Source organism: Sinocyclocheilus rhinocerous, unplaced genomic scaffold, assembly GCF_001515625.1.
Source record: "Sinocyclocheilus rhinocerous isolate Xijiao unplaced genomic scaffold, SAMN03320098_v1.1 scaffold200, whole genome shotgun sequence".
In the NCBI taxonomy this organism is placed as follows: domain Eukaryota; kingdom Metazoa; phylum Chordata; class Actinopteri; order Cypriniformes; family Cyprinidae; genus Sinocyclocheilus; species Sinocyclocheilus rhinocerous.
This window is the reverse complement of record NW_015641014.1, coordinates 1,567,297-1,584,365: the sequence shown is the minus strand read 5'-3', so window position 1 is coordinate 1,584,365 and position 17,069 is coordinate 1,567,297. Positions and strand designations below refer to the sequence as shown.

General features: G+C 34.0%; 1 protein-coding gene across 1 annotated transcript in view; it reads left to right on the top strand.

Annotated features, from left to right (window-relative positions):
* LOC107753655 (membrane-associated guanylate kinase, WW and PDZ domain-containing protein 2-like) overlaps nucleotides 1-17,069 on the top strand; it is a 106,226-nt gene that overhangs the window by 7,656 nt on the left and 81,501 nt on the right. Inside the window, exon 2 of the mRNA XM_016569862.1 lies at nucleotides 14,365-14,481. Coding sequence (XP_016425348.1) covers nucleotides 14,365-14,481 — 117 coding nt within the window. The remainder of the gene's footprint in view (nucleotides 1-14,364; nucleotides 14,482-17,069) is intronic.

Sequence of the window (17,069 nt, the reverse complement as noted above, 5' to 3'; positions counted from 1 at the left end):
CATGAGAAATGTGAAATTTTTATGCTAAGAGAATGGATATTTTCTACATGGCATTCAGATAAAACGAATTTGTTAAAGCAAAATTATTTTGTTAGAAAAATTATATTATACATTATGTTAATGAATTGCCAATTTATAAAACAATGTTTATTATTTTAATTGAATTTCAGGTGATATCAGACAACGTATATTAGTGTATTTTATTTTGATTTATTTTATCCTTGTCCGGCAATGTTATCTAAGTATTATTACTATTAGATTTTTAAAAAACTTTTTATAAAAATTTATTTTTTTTTATAAAAAAATACTTTTTATTTTTTTGTTAGATTTATTAAAATAAAATTTGATTTTTTATTTTTATTTAAATTTTTAGTAATTTTGTTGCTGTTTAGGTTTAATTTATTTTTATTTCCGTGTTTGTTCAGTTTTAGTTTCTAGTTAATCTTATTCCACTATAAACTTCAGTGTATTTCAGATAGAAAGCAGAATTTCAAATTTTCATTTAGAATTTAAAATGCAAAAATGCCCCAAAAACAAAAATATTTTATACTTTGTTAGCTAACCCTGAATAATGTTGCCTAGTGCACAGTTTAGATTAAAAAAACAAAAAGAATCTTACCCCAATATCCTTTAAACTGCACATTTCATTGATAGCATTCAGTGCATTTCTATCTGCATCGGTTAAACCATTTAATCTTTAACAATTGAACAATTTCTGTGAAAAGCACAAGGAAAACTTTGCCCACCTGCCTGTAGTTAAGTAACTGAACCTGCGTCTCACAGTCTCACATTTCTAGAGGCATTCGAAATTATAGTTATTTACTTGTTTATCTCTGTGTGCTCAAACAGCAGATGGCGGCTGTGAAGTGATTTTTTTTTTTTTAAATGGCCTATTCCATAAACTACTACTTGTTTAATTAGTTTTTTGGAGAAGAGAGCTCAGTTCATAATTACATTTTTGGCACTGCATGGCTGTGGAATGAAATGAAAGTTTTATATTGACAGTCCTCTCGTTTATGGAATTTATGAATATGTGCATAATCAAATTCAGCATGTTGCAATAGGTTACGAGACAAACATGAACCAAAGATCACTATTTACTTTCATTGTGTGGAAAAGAGCAGCGTGAACATTCTGCTAAACATCTCCTTTTGTGTTCCACAGAAGAAAGAACATCTTACAGGTTAATATCAGCATGAGGATGAGTAAATGATGAAATAATTTCATTTTGCATTATCTATCCCTTTAATACAGCGAGCTGTTTTGATACCTCTACCATTTGTCCTCCTCGTTGTAATAACGCTACATATTCATTAGACGCAGACTGTCTCTTGGCTGGTCGCAAATCTGGAAACAATTCCTAAGAGAGCTGTGAACGCTTTTGCGTGTTATGCAATGTAACTTTCCAGCTATTTTGGCAATTTTGTCTAGACCTAAAGGTTGAAACGCACCTTTCGGCTTAATCATGAAAACTGAAAATGCTTTAGCAGCGCAGAGCATTATATTCTGCAGTCTTCCACTCACTAAGCAAGTGGAGCACAAGTGCCACCTAATTTGTAAAGCAGATCAATCTGACATCCCTCTAGGCTGCTATTTGGGATTATGATGGTTTTAATGTGCTTACCACAGTGACTGATTACAATCAACCGGACAGAACTGCAAGGTTCCCTTCAGACAGAATGATATACTTTAGGCTGATGTTGTGATTGCCATTTTGAAGTGGGTTTACCCTCGGCCAATCAGGGCGCAGAAACCTCTTTGATCCATTATTAAGTCACGACTACAAGCGCACGAGATGTCAAAGACAGCTGCCTTGAATGTTAACATGACAAACTCGGGCGCTGGAGACCACGCAAGCAAGATTGTGGTTTTTATGAAACAGTTTCTCACTGCTTCTCACACTGGCTGGCTTACTTTGATTATCCGCATGAGAAAAACATATTTAGTAAATAATTAATTATTATGTGGGTTCTTATCCTTTAGATCTGTGCATAAAAACGCTTGGCCATGTCATGAAGTGAACGCTACTGCAGTTAATTTCGCCTCTGTGCTCTCTACGCTGCAGGGACCCGTGCTTCTCGGATAGCCTTATCTTAAAGGGGTCATAGGATGCCCATATTCCACAAGTTGATATGATTCTTTAGGGTCTTAATGAAAAGTCTGTAACATAGTTTGGTTAAAATTTCTCAATGGTAGTGTAAAAACACCTTTTTTACTCAAAAACAGCTCTTTTCAGATCAAGCCGTTTTTGTAGCATTTTCCTTTAAATGTTAATGAGCTCTGCTGACCCCGCCCCTCTCTTCTGAGCCGCTCTCAGAGAGACTGTTTACTTTAGCCGCATTCATCGTGAAACTTGCTAATCTGAGATCGGCTCGATTTGAGAAAGGGGAAAACATTTAACCAGATTAAAAAACAAACACTGGGTGGATTTTTATCATTATAGGGTGGTTGTGTACACACACTGCCAACACACATTTCAGTTCAAACAGCTTGTAAAAGTGCATGTAGCATCCTATGACCCCTTTAAATGCACGAGTCTTTCGTTCTATATTCTTTCTTCTGTTGTATTTGTTACCTTGAGATGCACACATTGTAGTCATGCACATGCAGGTTTGTTGTTCCAGTTTACAGTGCAGATGAATACTAGCCAAGGACCTTTTGCTTTTAATATTGTCACAAAATGCTGATGTTACTTTGCAGCATACCACTTATGTCCTACAATTGCTGTGTGGTTTTAATTTGTTTTAAGTCATCAAACAAGTACCAAGTTTTTAGAAAATCTTTGTATTTATCAGTGTTATTTTAGTGTCATTGAGATACTATTATTGTGTTTTATATTTATATATTTTTATATTTTCCATTCTCATTTTAGCTAAAGTTTGAGTAAATTTGTTTTTTTTGTTTGTGTCATTTTTATTTTATATGTTATTTTTTAGGTATGTCTGTATAGTCTTTATAAATTTTTATTTAGTTTTAGTTATTTTAGTACATCAAGTTAAACTAAATTAAAATGAGAAGTGTTGCCTTGGTGATTAGCTAAAATAATTTTTTTTGTTTTGTTTTATTTCAGTTGGCATTTGTTTTTTTTCATGGAATATTTCATTTTCATTCATTCATTCATTCATTCATTCATTCATTCAGTCATTCATTCATTCATTCTTTCTAGTTTCAGTTTTAGTTATAGTTAACTAATAACCCTGTTATTCATGTCGGATTCATGTGGTTTTGAAAAATTTAGCTATTGGATGCGTCAATTTAGTGTAATAGTTTAGTTTACACTAGTTTTTAGTTTAATTTAACTCTAAAAATGTCATGTGGTGTAACTGTCAGGTAAAAATAGCATATTTTCAAAAATGTTTTTTAAATACACACACACACACTCACACACAGGCATATATATGTATATATATAATATAAAATCAATAAATCGTATAAAATAATGTTTTTTGGGAGTTGCACCACATTTTGCATTTTATCGAAGCTAACCTTGCCTTAAAAGGTCAAAATGTTGGTTGAATTTGTCTTAATTGTTTTCTTTAACTATTAATAATCATTAAATTCCATATGAATTTTAATTCAGAAATGATAAACATGCTCATTCATGCTGTGTCAAGTAATTTTATGAGTGAATTTCATTTATTAATTAATGTGATTTTGAATAAATTAATTGATCCAGGCAATGGTAATGTTTATATCAGCGAGAAGGGCTTTGAATCTGATACTTAAATAAAAATGAATAAAAAATGAGATCTCCTGTTCTTTTAAGTGAAAAATATTCTTGGTCAAGGGAGTCCACGCAGTATGCAGCCTCATGCTGTGTGTTTTATCCCAGAATTTAGCAAAATAAATAAATGTCCATGGCTTACTAAAAATGCTAGACTTTTGAAATCAGCTTTAATTTCAGTACCATGTAGCGCTGTATAAAAGCGTATCACTGTAATACATTGTGTATGAACTGTTTGCGTTCGATGTTTGCTCTGCAGCCCACAGTTTCCGTATTTTTTGCTGTGGAGAATATGAAGACGAGCAAAGTGTTTGTTTTGGAATTAGAGATGCATACGCAAATTAAAGAGGTGTCGCCTGCTCGCGTGGAATACAAAACAAAACCGATGCTTTAAGAGCCTGGAGTCATAGAGGCTGCCAGAGAAAGGTCTTTTTGTGCAGTAATCACTATGTGGCTGTAGGCTTTAATGTCTTGTTCAATGCCCCAGAGCGTGTGCATTGTCACAGAGATCCAGAATTGATCCCCAGAGCGTATTTATTTACTTGAAATTCAAACTGTTGTTGTTTTTGTCTTTGGTTGTGTTGGACGGAATGGAGGTGGAAAATGCATTCAGTCAGGCTCGAGCAAGACAGGTCAGTTACACACTGCCTTGGTTGGAACTGTAATTACTAAAGGAATATACAATACATGTATTTATGATATAATGTTGAATACTACAAATGAATGCCAAAATATTTCTCACAGTATTTTCTTACAGGTTACAGTGAGGCACTTATAATGGAAGTGAATGGGGCAAATCTGTAAACATCAAAATACTCTCTGTTTCAGTAGTACAACCACAAGATGTAAACATGTGTGCTAACAGGATTTTATGTGAAAAAAAAATCACTTACTGACCTTTCCTGTGTGAAAGTATATCTAATTTTAGTAAGTCGTTGCTATGACAATGTAAAATGACTGCAAAAATGATGCTTTAAACAGCTTTACAACTCAAATAATACTCAGAGAAAAATAATGTTTTTATAAAACTATAAGCTTCATATTTATGCTTTTAAAATCTCCAAAATTGGCCTGTTTCACTTCCGTTTTGCTTTTTGTCCAAGTATGTCCTATTTTAATGTTGCTTATTATTTGTACAATTCAAATAATACACAATTTGTAGCTAATAATTCATGAATGTAGTTGCTTTTATAAAATTATACGCTTTACATTTCTGCTTTTAAAATCTCCATAAATTGGTCCTGTTTACTTTCATTGTAAGTGCCTCATTTTTGCCTTTTGTGCAGGTGTATCATGTTGTATGTAGTATTATTGATTATTTTTTCCCATTTACAAACACTTTTTTTCCCACAGAAGAATTAACATAAGTGCTTTTATAGATTTATAACACATGCTTTTAAAAACTCTTAAAAACTTGCACCATTTGTTTCATTGAAAGATCAACAGACAGATACATCACACAATACAGACACTAGTGAAACATGATAAACTGTGTAACTTTCTGCTGGTGTGGAATAGATGCTTTGGGAGAAGAGAGAATTGTGTCAATGGCATGAAATTAGGCCAGTGGCGTTGGCCATAGAGAAGATTATTTAATACTGCAAACACGCCTATTCAAGATGTTTTTCTAGGAAAAATAACAGTGACCTTCCTCCAGCAGATGGTGGGAGATCGCAGCACCGATTGGGTGGGACGAGGTCCCAGATGATTGTGTGACAAAGACACATATATTTGACATGACATCAACGCCTTTAAAATCTGGGCCTGATTTTATGCATCTAGGGCCAGTCATCTGAGCAATGCTTGCTGAAGTGGTGATATATTGCATACCAGACAAACCACACAAAAAAATAACTTAGAAGTTTCATACAAATGGTTAGGGTTCTGTTTAACTCTCTAAAACAAAAATATAAGCAATAGCAATCGCCACTAATAATGCCATTTCCATCTGAAAATGGCTTGGTTGCCATAGTCTTAGTTCCCTGTGCTTTTTTTTAACCACTTCAAGTTCCAGGCCCAATTTCTCATTGTCGTCATTTTAGCAATTGAAACCTTAAAGTGACGTGCAAAGATTCAGTTTCTATATTTAGAAGAAAGACCAACCTGAACTCATCCATCTTTTGTGGAGTCAACAGAGAGGAAAAGGCTCATTCATTTTCAAAAAGACTAATTCTGACTGATCAAAGTCTTTGCCATTGATAGGGTTCAGACATCATAGACATTTTCTCATCACTTTTACCTGAACACAGTGCAGGATGGATGACATAAATGAAATCTTTATCTTTGTACCTCTTTGTTCAGTCTGTTGTCAGATGCTGGTTTATTCAGGGAGACCTTGTTGTTTAAATAATCAGTTGTGTTCTGGACTACTATACCTGAAGGTTGTTTGCTTGCCTTTGTCAAAAGAACACACCTCAGAGTCTATATGATATTTTAAAGCCTTAATATGATTTTTTTTTAATCTTTAGATTACCTATATGCTATCATTTAACTCTTATTTAAAATGAAAATTTGCTGAAAATGTACCCACCTTCAGGTCATCCAAAATGTAGATGAGGTTGTTTCTTCATCTGAACAGATTTGGAGAAATGTAGCATTACTTGCTCACCAATGGATCCTCTGCAGTGAATGGGTAGGTGCCGTCAGAATGAGAGTCCAAACAGCTGATAAAAACATCACAATAATCCACACGACTACAATTTATTAATTCATGCCAATTAACTGGGAAAAGCTGCATGTTAGTAAAAAACAAATTCATCATTGCATATTTCTCTCCTGATTCAGAAAAGACAAATTTTTCACTGGAGAAAGCAATATTATGGAAAGAGGACTTGTATTTTAGCCGGAAACAATGGTTTGAATAAAAAAAAAAACACTTTAACTTATTGATTGTCTTATTGGTGGGTTTGTTTATCACAAACATGCAAACCCACAGACTCAACTGGAGTGGTGTGAATTACTTGTGGATTATTGTGATGTTTTTATCAGCTGTTTGGACTCTCATTCTGACGGCACCCATTCACTACAGAGGATCCATTGGTGATCAAGTAATGCTAAATTTCTCAAAATCTGTTCTTATGAACAAACAAACTCATCTACATCATACTATTCCTTTAAAGTTTTTTTTTTTTTAATTCAGACAAAGTAGTGTAGAATTTAATGGTTATAGGCCATAACTACTACTTTGTTGTTTTTTTTGTTCCAGCACTTTATACACTTCAAATTCGCGTATATTGCCATGTGTCTTACCAATTTTGTTGCCTTTGGGTTGTTACAGTTAGAGGTGCGAGTGGTTTTGTAATGTGAATCATCATCACAGGACAAACAAAGTGAGTCAGACGGAGATCTTCAGAACCATAATTAGCTGTTTTCTCTTTTCTTCATTTAACAAAGGGAAGAGATTGATAGCTCCGGCTATGCGTTTTGGATTCATGCCTAGTTGTTAATGTGGATTGTTCGAGTCAAAAAGACAAAAGGCTGTTGTGCCTTATATGTGAGTTCAAATGCAGGTGTCTGGGTCATTTTTCTTCCTTTTGCTGATTGTAGATTTTCAAGCTACTTTGTGCCAGAGAGGTACATTGTGCTCCAATGTGCTTTGTGAACTATTTTTTTATGGTTTTGTCTCTCAAGATAGATTGAACCATTTTATTTGGCCTTTTTTATTGATATAGATAGTGGAGACAGCCAGATTCAAACCCAAATGAGCACCATGGCTTGATGTACCAGACTACCAGATCACAGCTCCAGCAGTCCAGCTTTCTAAAAGGAGCTGTAAGTACAGTACAGTGTTTGGATATCTCTGCCTTTGAAGAAGGAAACAAAGAGCTGAGCGAGAAATGTTGTGTGTTCTTTGTGTCTACTCAAAGAAGATGCAGAATCTGGCCTCTCGTAGGAGTCGGTGGTAGCGAATAGGAGATATTGATTGGCCGGCATCACACGTGGTTTTCCTCTCCGTGTCCAGAGCTTTATCACGGCTCTCTGCTTTAGTCAGTTTGAGCTGAAGGGCTCTAGCACCAAACAACTTTCCACGGGAGGAAAACTTTCAGGCAATCGATACGCTGCTCAGCTGTCCTCAGCGAGGGCAGTGGTGTCAGCTGTGATTATGCTGTCAAAAGAAACTGCTGAAACTCATTGGAATGTTTTATTAACCTCCTCTCTAGTGAGAACAAATCAATATGGTGACATATTCCCACCTTATCAGAGAGTATTAACCGTATCGTATGGAAGGTGTCGTGGCTCAGACCTGTGGAAAACCTCTTTCTGCCTCAGAGTGAAAAATAAAGGTAATTGTGACTTTAAACCTTGTAATTGTGCCTTAATTTCTTGTAATTGTGATTTTATCTTACAATGTGACTATCTCCCAACACAGTCTCACAAGTGAGACTTTGCTTCTGGTAATTGTAACTTTATATTTCTAAATGTGAATTTATATTTCACCATTGAGCCTTTACATCTCACAGTGCGACTATATTGTGACTTTATATCTCAAAATATAACTTCTATCTCATAATTATGACTGATTTTCTTGTAATTATGACTTTATATATCAAAATGTGATTTTATGTATGTGACCCTGGAGCACAAAACCAGTCATAAGTAGCACGGGTATATTTGTAGCAATAGCCAGCACCCTCAGATTCCAGATTTTCAAATAGTTTTATCTCGACCAAATATTGTCCTATCCTAGCAAACCATACATCAATGCAAAGCTTATTTGTTTATTGATGTGTAAATCTCAATTTCTTTTAAAAAATTGACCCTTTTGACTGGTTTTGTGGTCCAGGTTCACATTTTACAATGTGACTATATCTCGCAATTAAAATTATGTTTCTCATAGTAGTAACTATATCGCAAAATGTAACTTTTTATCTCATAATTATGACTTAGTTTCCCATACTGGTGACACTATGTCTCAAAATGTGACTTAGTGTCCCATAATTGTAAATCTCAGGGTGACTTTATATCTCGAAATGTGATCTCATAAGTTGTTCTTACAATTGAGTGTCATATCTCACAACGTCACATTATAATTCATAATTATGATGTAGTTTCTCATAATTGTGACTTTATATCTCAAAATATTACTTTATATTTCACAATGTGACTTTATATGTAATAATTATGACTTAATTTCTTGCAATTTTGACTTTGTGTCACAGTGTGACTTTATACCTTGAAATTTTTACCATATCTCACATTTAAGACTTCTTAAAATCTCACAATTGTGATTATATTTCAAAATATAGTCCTCTCTCACTTAGTTATTGTGACGTTGAATTTCAAAAATTGACTATATCTCTCAATGTAGTCTTTGTATCTCATAGTTGAGACTCTGTATCTCACAATATGACTATCTCATAATTTTGACTTTTGTTTTTTGTAATTGCGACTTCATGTGCATTGCGACTATAAGACTCTCATCTGTATATCTCATAATTATGACTTAGTTATTGTGACTTTGAATTTCAAGATGTGACTGTCTCACAATGGAGTCTTATACCTCAAAATAAGACTTTATATTTCAAAATGTGACTATATCTTACAATTGATTTTTTATATCTTAAAATGTGACCTTATAGCCTATCTCATATATTATAACTATGACTTAGTTTCTCGCAGTTTAGAAATTTTACATCACAGTTACCTTTTTTATTTTTCTCTGAGGCAGAAACATGCCTCCATGCAGACCTCTTTAGGTTATAAATCAACCCGATTACACACGATCGCAATGTCCCATCCAGAACTGTACATCTAGTCTCTGTACCTCTGTGTTTGTTTATGTACGTGTGTGTCTTTGAATTTATTGACTGTTTAATCAACAAGCATCTGTCATCACTTGTGGGGAAGTGGTTTATAGATGACACAAAGAGGTGTCCTCTGGGATTGAGCGAAAGTGAGAACGTGAGAAAGGGAGAGTGTTTTTTTGACAGCTGTCCGACTCACTCTCACCCTCACTTCATGCCTTTGCCCACTGTGTCATCTGTCGTGCTGACAAATGAAGCGACCGTGTTCTCTCACGAGTCGAAGGTTTGTCCTCCTCCACAAAATCTCAGCTGTGACCTCAGACTCTCTCCTTGTAATATTGACTGAGTCATGAAGATGTATTCTCAGCAGATATGCCTCTTTTTTCACAGGCCGAGCAACAAGATAAGTGATCTGAGATCAGTTGAAATGCCTCCTGTGCATTCCTCAACCGCATTTCAGCACTTAATAATTTTCTCCACAGTCATTGCGTGCAGATGTTTCGCATACCAGCTTGGATGCTGTTGTTTTTCGTTCACCCACACGAAATTCATTTCTGAAGGGTTATATCAAGGTCACCGTGCCTCACCATAACTATGGGTTATTGTTACTCCTGTCTGCTGTATAATTTTCATCCTCATATTCCAAACAATCAGAATTTCAAGCTTCGTGATGACCAGAATACATTTAAAACTCAATTGCAAGCCTGTGAACATTGAAATCAAATCTTTTGGAACAAAATGTTGATCTCAGTTTACCGTCAATATCCTCCAATGCGTGAGATTGCAGTATAAGCTTGTCGATCTGTCACTGCTGCCACAAACAAGGAAATATGTAAGGAAATTGTGGTTTTAGTGTAGTTCCACATATTCTTGCCTAAAAACTGTTTGCAGATGCGATTTCTTTGTGTTGATGCGTTTCTTTGTGAAACAGGAAATTGAACTCTTTTCAGTTAACCTTATTTTGTTACGTTACAGCCAAGCAGAGCCATGATTAGCTGTTTGCCATTGCTAGTTGTTGGCAACTGTTGTTGAAAAGAACAAAAAAAACAACAACAATTGTATGCATAAGAGAAATCAGTTTTCGTAAACTAACACTTAAGAGATATTACAATAATAAATATTATTTTAATATTTAAAATAATTTAAAATGTCTGCTATTTTTTACTTGTACACTAGCAAATATAGTCCAATAAAATTCCTCCATTGCTTCTTTATGCTACTAATTAGCATTTTTGTTATTTAATACATATTTTCTTGTTATATTATTAGGATTTATATATTATATTTTTATATATTATCCTAAATTTAAAAAAAAGTATGCACAAGAGAAATCAGTTTTCATAATCTGACACTTAGGAGATATTACAATAATAAATATGATTTTAATATTTAAAATAATTTTAAATATCTGCTATTTTTTACTTGTACACTAGCAAATATATATAGTCCAATAAAATTCCTCCATTGCTTCTTTATGCTTCTAATTAGCATTTTTGTTATTTAATACATATTTTCTTGTTATATTATTAGGATTTATATATTATATTTTTATATATTATCCTAAATTTAAAAAAAAGTATGCACAAGAGAAATCAGTTTTCATAATCTGACACTTAGGAGATATTACAATAATAAATATGATTTTAATATTTAAAATAATTTTAAATATCTGCTATTTTTTACTTGTACACTAGCAAATATATATAGTCCAATAAAATTCCTCCATTGCTTCTTTATGCTTCTAATTAGCATTTTTGTTATTTAATACATATTTTCTTGTTATATTATTAGGATTTATATATTATATTTTTATATATTATCCTAAATTTAAAAAAAAGTATGCACAAGAGAAATCAGTTTTCATAATCTGACACTTAGGAGATATTACAATAATAAATATGATTTTAATATTTAAAATAATTTTAAATATCTGCTATTTTTTACTTGTACACTAGCAAATATATATAGTCCAATAAAATTCCTCCATTGCTTCTTTATGCTTCTAATTAGCATTTTTGTTATTTAATACATATTTTCGTATTATATTATTAGGATTTATATATTATATATTTATATATTATCCTACATTTTTTATGTTCTCTCAGATTTGTGGACCCCACTAAATATGGCTTTAAAAAAGCAAATGTAGAATTTATGGGGTCTTATATTATATATGGTAATATATAATGTATAGTGTATGTAATGTAATGCACACATACATATAGATAGATAATGATTAAATATATATAATTTATGTAATTAAATAAATGTATATAATAAATATATAATTATTAAAATTATTGCCCTTAAAGCATGTGTTAATTTGTAGGCAAAGTTATAACTAACCAGTTTTAGAGAAATGCAATTGTTAGCACACTAACATAACACTAAGTAATTTTGAAATAGCCTATTAATTTCCAGCTGGACTTGGCCGGTCATTGTGCTCTCTGAGTGCGCGCTACTACTTGCCGTCTTCTCTCTTGACACTGATGTGTTCACAAGGTCAACAAGTTCACACGATGCCAACTAGCAGGAAGCATCTGGTGTCAACAAGCTGGCCTTTTTGGTGGTGTGTCCAAAAGCATCTATATAACGCACACTCACCCGCATCCATTGCAGTACCGTTGTTTGCAGTCAGGGGGCGATATTAGACTTCACTATCCGCCCAGCAAATGAGAATACAGGCTTCATTGTGATAGGCTCTCGGCTGGCAGAACCTTTTTTCCCTCTCTCTGTTGTCTCCTGACTGTCGACGACTCCGTCTCTTCTTCTCCTCCTCCTCCTCCTCCCGCGTTCCTTCTCTCCTCTGGATTAAATTAGCTGCAGAACGGGAGACTCCATCACTGCTGCATCCATTGATGTATAAACGACTAGTTTAAAAATGGGATTGAAAGCATAAAAGGGAATAGCTACAAGGATTTTGGAAGGGGTGAGTAGATCCAAGCCAGTGACTGAGGAGCGCATCATCTGGACCGCTGGAATTACAATTGGGATACAGTAGTTTTATGGGAAAGAGGGGGAGGAGAGAGACATTATAATTATGGATGATGACAAGAGAGATATTTATTTAGGATTCCTGACCAAAGAAGTCTACTTGTGAGATGCTTCCTTGGAATGGTGTGACGGTATTCTGAAGTGTCCTTTCCGCCGCAACAGCTGTGCAAGCTTGATTGTTGCAATTTTTTTTTTTTACTTGAGCGTCGTTTTCCGTTCACAATGTCATGCAGAGATTTGACAATAGAAAATTTTGACAATGGTGATTGTTCTAGCTTTATGAGAAATAGATTGTGGTGATGTTAGAAAGGAAAACTGGTTTAGACACCTTCCATGAACGGATTTTGGAGTACCAGGTTTTTGCCTTTGTTAACTGGTGACAGTGAGATGTAATGTATTCTAAACTTGTGAAATGGTGTGCAGGTTTATGCCAGATGCTTTTATTCTCAAAGGATCTTCTCACACACTGTGCTGGATTTTTGAATTTCCAAGCAGTGTATCCATGCTTAGCTGTGCCGAATGGTCAAGGTTATGATTGGAGAAGGAAAGAAAAGGTAGAGCTGCTTAGCTCTCTTGAGGCAGAGTAGCGCGAGATGATTTGTCATTTTTCTGTCCTTTGTTCACCTTAGAGAAAAGGTCGAAAGCACAAGTTCTCAAGCTACCTTTTATTTTCAGCATTTGTCTTGGTGTCTCTCAGGGACTTTTGCTCAAGATGTTGTTAGGGAACCTTTGGAAGACTATCTGTCTGATAAATATAAGCCAGACAACACAGTCTGTTGAATGCATCAGTAAAGGGAATCTTTAAGGAATCATGTTGTATTTAAAAGACAATTATTCATATTAAATTGAAACCATTGAAACCAGCTCCAAATATCACCTGCATAAATGTGACAACTTACAGCTTTTGAAAAGATTATTCAGACTCAACAAATTGGACATGCTAATGCTAAGTGATACATGCTCTTAAGGGATTTCATGAAGTGCCTGAGAGACTTGAAAACAAACATAATTTGTAAGGACCTAAGAGTGAACCTTGTGGAACTCCGCTCATTCAAACATACCATTATGCATTCAAACCAACAACTTTGTCTAGTGTAGATGCATTTTAAAAATTATATATATTTATACAGTGGTGGCCAAAATTATTAGAACACTAGTCTTTTCACCAGCTAAAAATGGTTTGAAGTCAGTTATTTTCTTTTGCTGTAGTGTGTCAGTAGGAAACATCAGTTTACATTTCCAAACATTAATTTTGCCATTAATTGTAATAATTCAGTGAGATTTTTATTTGCACAAGGAGTCTGACAACAGCCAGTGCTTTACACAGAGAACTGATCTCATCATCATCCAGTCTTTCTGGAATGACATGAAGAAACAGAACAAACTGAGACAGACTCAATCCAGAAGAACTGTGGCAACGTCTCCGAGATGCTTCACGAAACCTACCTGCAAAGCTACCTGAAAAACTATGCGCAAGTGCACCCTTGTGCAAACAAAACTCTCACTGGATTATTACAATTAATGGCAAAATGAATGTTTGGAAATGTAAACTGATATTTCCTACTGACACACTACAGCAGAAGATAGAAATAACTGACATAAAACCATTTTCTAGCTGGTGAAAATACTAGTGTTCTAATAATTTTGGCCACCACTGTATGACAACTTGTATATAAAATATATAAATTTAGATTATTTATTTATTTATTTTTGTTATTTATTGTGTTATTTATTATATGCTACCTAACCATACTCTACAAGGCTGTACACCCTGTCAGCAATTGACAAGAAAATATAATGAGGGGGAGCTACACACTTTAACTTCATTCAAAGAATTGTATGGGTGTCTTAGGTTCTGCATTTACCAGTTAACTTACTTCGTTTTTAATTGACCTTTTTCAGGAGGTGTTGTGGATAAAGATCTCCGGCATTATCTCAACCTACGGTTCCAGAAGGGTTCAGTGGACCACGAGCTTCAACAAATAATACGTGACAACCTCTACCTCCGGACTGTGCCGTGTGAGTAACCTGTACATATGCATTCAAATAGTTTGGGTTTCTTAGCATTGGTCTTTTTCATATCCATAAGTATGGTGAGCAAAATCCTGATGAGGAACTTCCAGAGGAACCTACAAAACCACATTGTCCTTACCAGGTGTGATGTAGTAACACTAAGTTTTATGCAACAACCCTGAACATCTGAACAACAGAACATCTTTTTCATCTGACCACAACAATCGACAAGTGGTATGGCATTTTGCACAGTAGTGAAATCTCATTGGTCCAGAATTCTGCTCCTCATGACTGTACATTAACTACCATCTATGCAGTTTTACATTTAGTGTGGACCGACAAATTGCTTGTTGCATTGTGCCTAGTTAGGGCAAAGGAAGTGCCTATTTTTTTTTTTGTACTATTTTAGTATTTTTGGTAGTATTTTTCTAACAAAACATTCTCCTGGTCTGATTATATGTATTAATGGAACTATTGTTTGTCACTTTGGAAAGAGAGTGAGGACAGGCTCTCCGAACCTGCCAGCAGATCTGTGAGGGAAGGTAGTTACAGCTGAAATGAGCCAACCTTTTATATTGTGGAAGTTGTTATTGTTGTGTGGGGGGTTATGGGAGAAACATGGAGACAAACCCTCCCTGATATGTCTGGGTACCATCTCAATGTATGATGCAACCAGGTAGAAAGAACAAAGCGTCATTCTCCAATTAGAGGTAAATGACAGGAATGTTAGCAGTGTTTGGAAATCATATGCAACAAATTTTACTCATACCTCACTTTGTAAAAACAAACAGAAATGTGTTGACAGAAATGCACTGAGACCTCTGTGGAGAAAATGTACAGTGCTTACAAGTGTGTTTTTGTCAACACAGCGATCATAACTTGTATTTAACCCAGATTATTTCTCTTAAGTCTCTCATTAGTCCACACATTTGGACTAGATTGATGCTGTCAGTCCCAAATGCTTGACAGTTTAAAGGAATTTCGACATACAAGGTTGTGGTGCAATTTTGCCGGTTAGCAGAGGCTAGCTAGCTAGTTAGTGGTCGCTAATGTTAGCTAGCTGCCTAGCTAGCCACCTGCTTGATGTTAGATATTATGGCTTGTTTTAGCGTTAGAATGTTATGGACAGTAAAAACCTTCTATCGATTACCTCATTTACAATATTTGTTTTGTTTTCAGATTAATTTAAGATTCATATGAAGGAATTTAATGAACTATTAATAAGCAGCAAATTAGTAGTTTATTGAGGCAAAAGTCGTAGTTAATTGTTTGTTAATAGCCAGTATTGGACCTTAAAATAAAGTGTGACCAAATTAACTGTGGTTTTTCTACAAATAAAACCATGGTTACTATAGTTAAACCATGGTAACCACAAATTAACCATGGTTTTCTAACACTAACCATATTTTAACCATTGTATTTATAGTAAAACTGTGGCTATATGAATGGTAATCAATACGCCAAAAAAAAAAAGCATGGTTGCTACAGTTTTACTATAATAAAACCATGGAAATTTTCGTACGGGTGGAAAAGTTGACCGTAAATGCTTTGCTATTTTGGTTCACAGTTTGAACCTAATAGTTAAGATTTTCTGTTTATTTTGAGCCATATGGTAACACTTATTAGCTAACATTAGTTAATTCAATAACTAACATTAAATAAGTCAAAACATTTGTTACAGTATTTATTAATATTTGTTGTAAAAATACAACTGCTAACTCATGTTAGTTTAGGTTAAATAATATTAATATATACATCTTTTGATTTCAATAATGTAGTAGAAAATTTTGAAATTAAAATGAACTTGGACTGAAAGAAAATTGTTTGGTTACAAACATTCTGCAAAATATCTTCTTTTGTGCTCAACAGAAGAAAGAATCTCATAGGTTTGCAACTTGAAGATAACACAATGATGACACAATTTCCATTTGTGGGTGAACTTTCCCTTACGTAAGCAGTTTTAGTATATGTAGCCTACAAGTAGCCTACAAGGAGTACTGCAGTGAATGTACAATTAGTTTTATAAATTTACATAAACATATTTGCATACTATGCTTTATGTAAATATGTAAAATATCACATATTTTATGAATAGGCACATATTGATTAGGTCAAATGGATTAACCCTGACAAAAGTCCTTGATATTCATGAAATTAATGATATTCTTTTTAAAATATATGATTATTTAAATAATTATCATGTGTAGGCTACACCCATTAGTGTTTGTTTATTTATTTACTTATTATTGAACATGCAGGTATTTTCATTCTTAGAAGTGTGTTAGTTAAATGAAAATAAATAAATAAAAATAAATAGAATGAAGAAAATATTACATCTGTATAATAAAAAAGGTATACCTGAAAGAAAATTACGCATTTTTTTTAGGCCCATAGTATTCAGTGGCTGACTATTGTAGGTGATTTCATATAATAATGTAAATGTAAACTCATTACTTGTCTGAATTTCAACATTATAATGGAATCATAAGCTACTAGTCATAAAATTAATTAGGGTCCTTGACCAATTAGAACGAAACGCATCCATACTGGATAAAGGGGCCTCAATATTTTGCCCCTTACAAGACATAATGTCA